Source organism: Saprolegnia diclina (genome assembly GCF_000281045.1).
Source record: "Saprolegnia diclina VS20 unplaced genomic scaffold supercont1.1, whole genome shotgun sequence".
NCBI classification, from domain to species: domain Eukaryota; phylum Oomycota; class Saprolegniomycetes; order Saprolegniales; family Saprolegniaceae; genus Saprolegnia; species Saprolegnia diclina.
The window spans coordinates 732,778-733,395 of record NW_008246068.1 but is presented as its reverse complement, the minus strand read 5'-3'; the positions used below and the strand labels follow the sequence as shown (position 1 = coordinate 733,395).

Below are 618 nucleotides of genomic sequence, written 5' to 3'. Positions count from 1 at the left end.
GTCCTACGACAAGAAGCAAGAGTACACGAGTGCCCGCCATCCGAGCGAAGAGCGCTGGACGACCAAGGCTATTCTGCCGACGCCGCCGCGTGTTGTGACCTCACCGCCACCGAGCAGCAGCAGTGAGCTGGCCATGCAAGAAGCGCCGGTCGTGCCACCGCCGGCTACGCCCTTCCCGTACCAACCAGTGCCCGCACCCATGCCGTCGGCGTGGGATGCGAGTGCGAGCGGGTGGAAGCTCCATGATGCTGTGCCCGCATCCGACGCATGGAGCCAAGACCTGGATCGACTCCTTCAAACCGGTACTACTGGTGACGCCAGTGTTGCTGGAGCCCGCCCACAGGACCCTTGCCTACCGCCGCCGCCGACAGCAACAACACCGTTGACGTCAACAACACCGACGCCGCCAGCCAACAACACCAAACCACCCCGCCTCACCAAGGGAGTGGCAGGCGTCGAGGAGCTACCTCCGCGCGGCAAGCCCAAGCCATCGGCGTGGACGTCGAGTGCGAGCGGGTGGAGGCTTCATGATACTGTGCCTGCATCTGACGCATGGAGCCAAGACCTGGATCGACTCCTTCAGACGAGTGCTAGTACGAGTACGTTAGCCAGTGTTGC

General features: G+C 63.6%; 1 protein-coding gene across 1 annotated transcript in view; it reads left to right on the top strand.

Annotated features, from left to right (window-relative positions):
• Positions 1 to 66: 66 nt before the first annotated feature.
• The window catches only part of SDRG_00230 (hypothetical protein), a gene marked incomplete at its 3' end in the record, with an annotated part of 1,582 nt that continues 1,030 nt past the window's right edge, over positions 67 to 618 (top strand). The window contains exon 1 of the mRNA XM_008605698.1: positions 67 to 599. Coding sequence (XP_008603920.1) covers positions 134 to 599 — 466 coding nt within the window. The 5' untranslated portion in view covers positions 67 to 133. The remainder of the gene's footprint in view (positions 600 to 618) is intronic.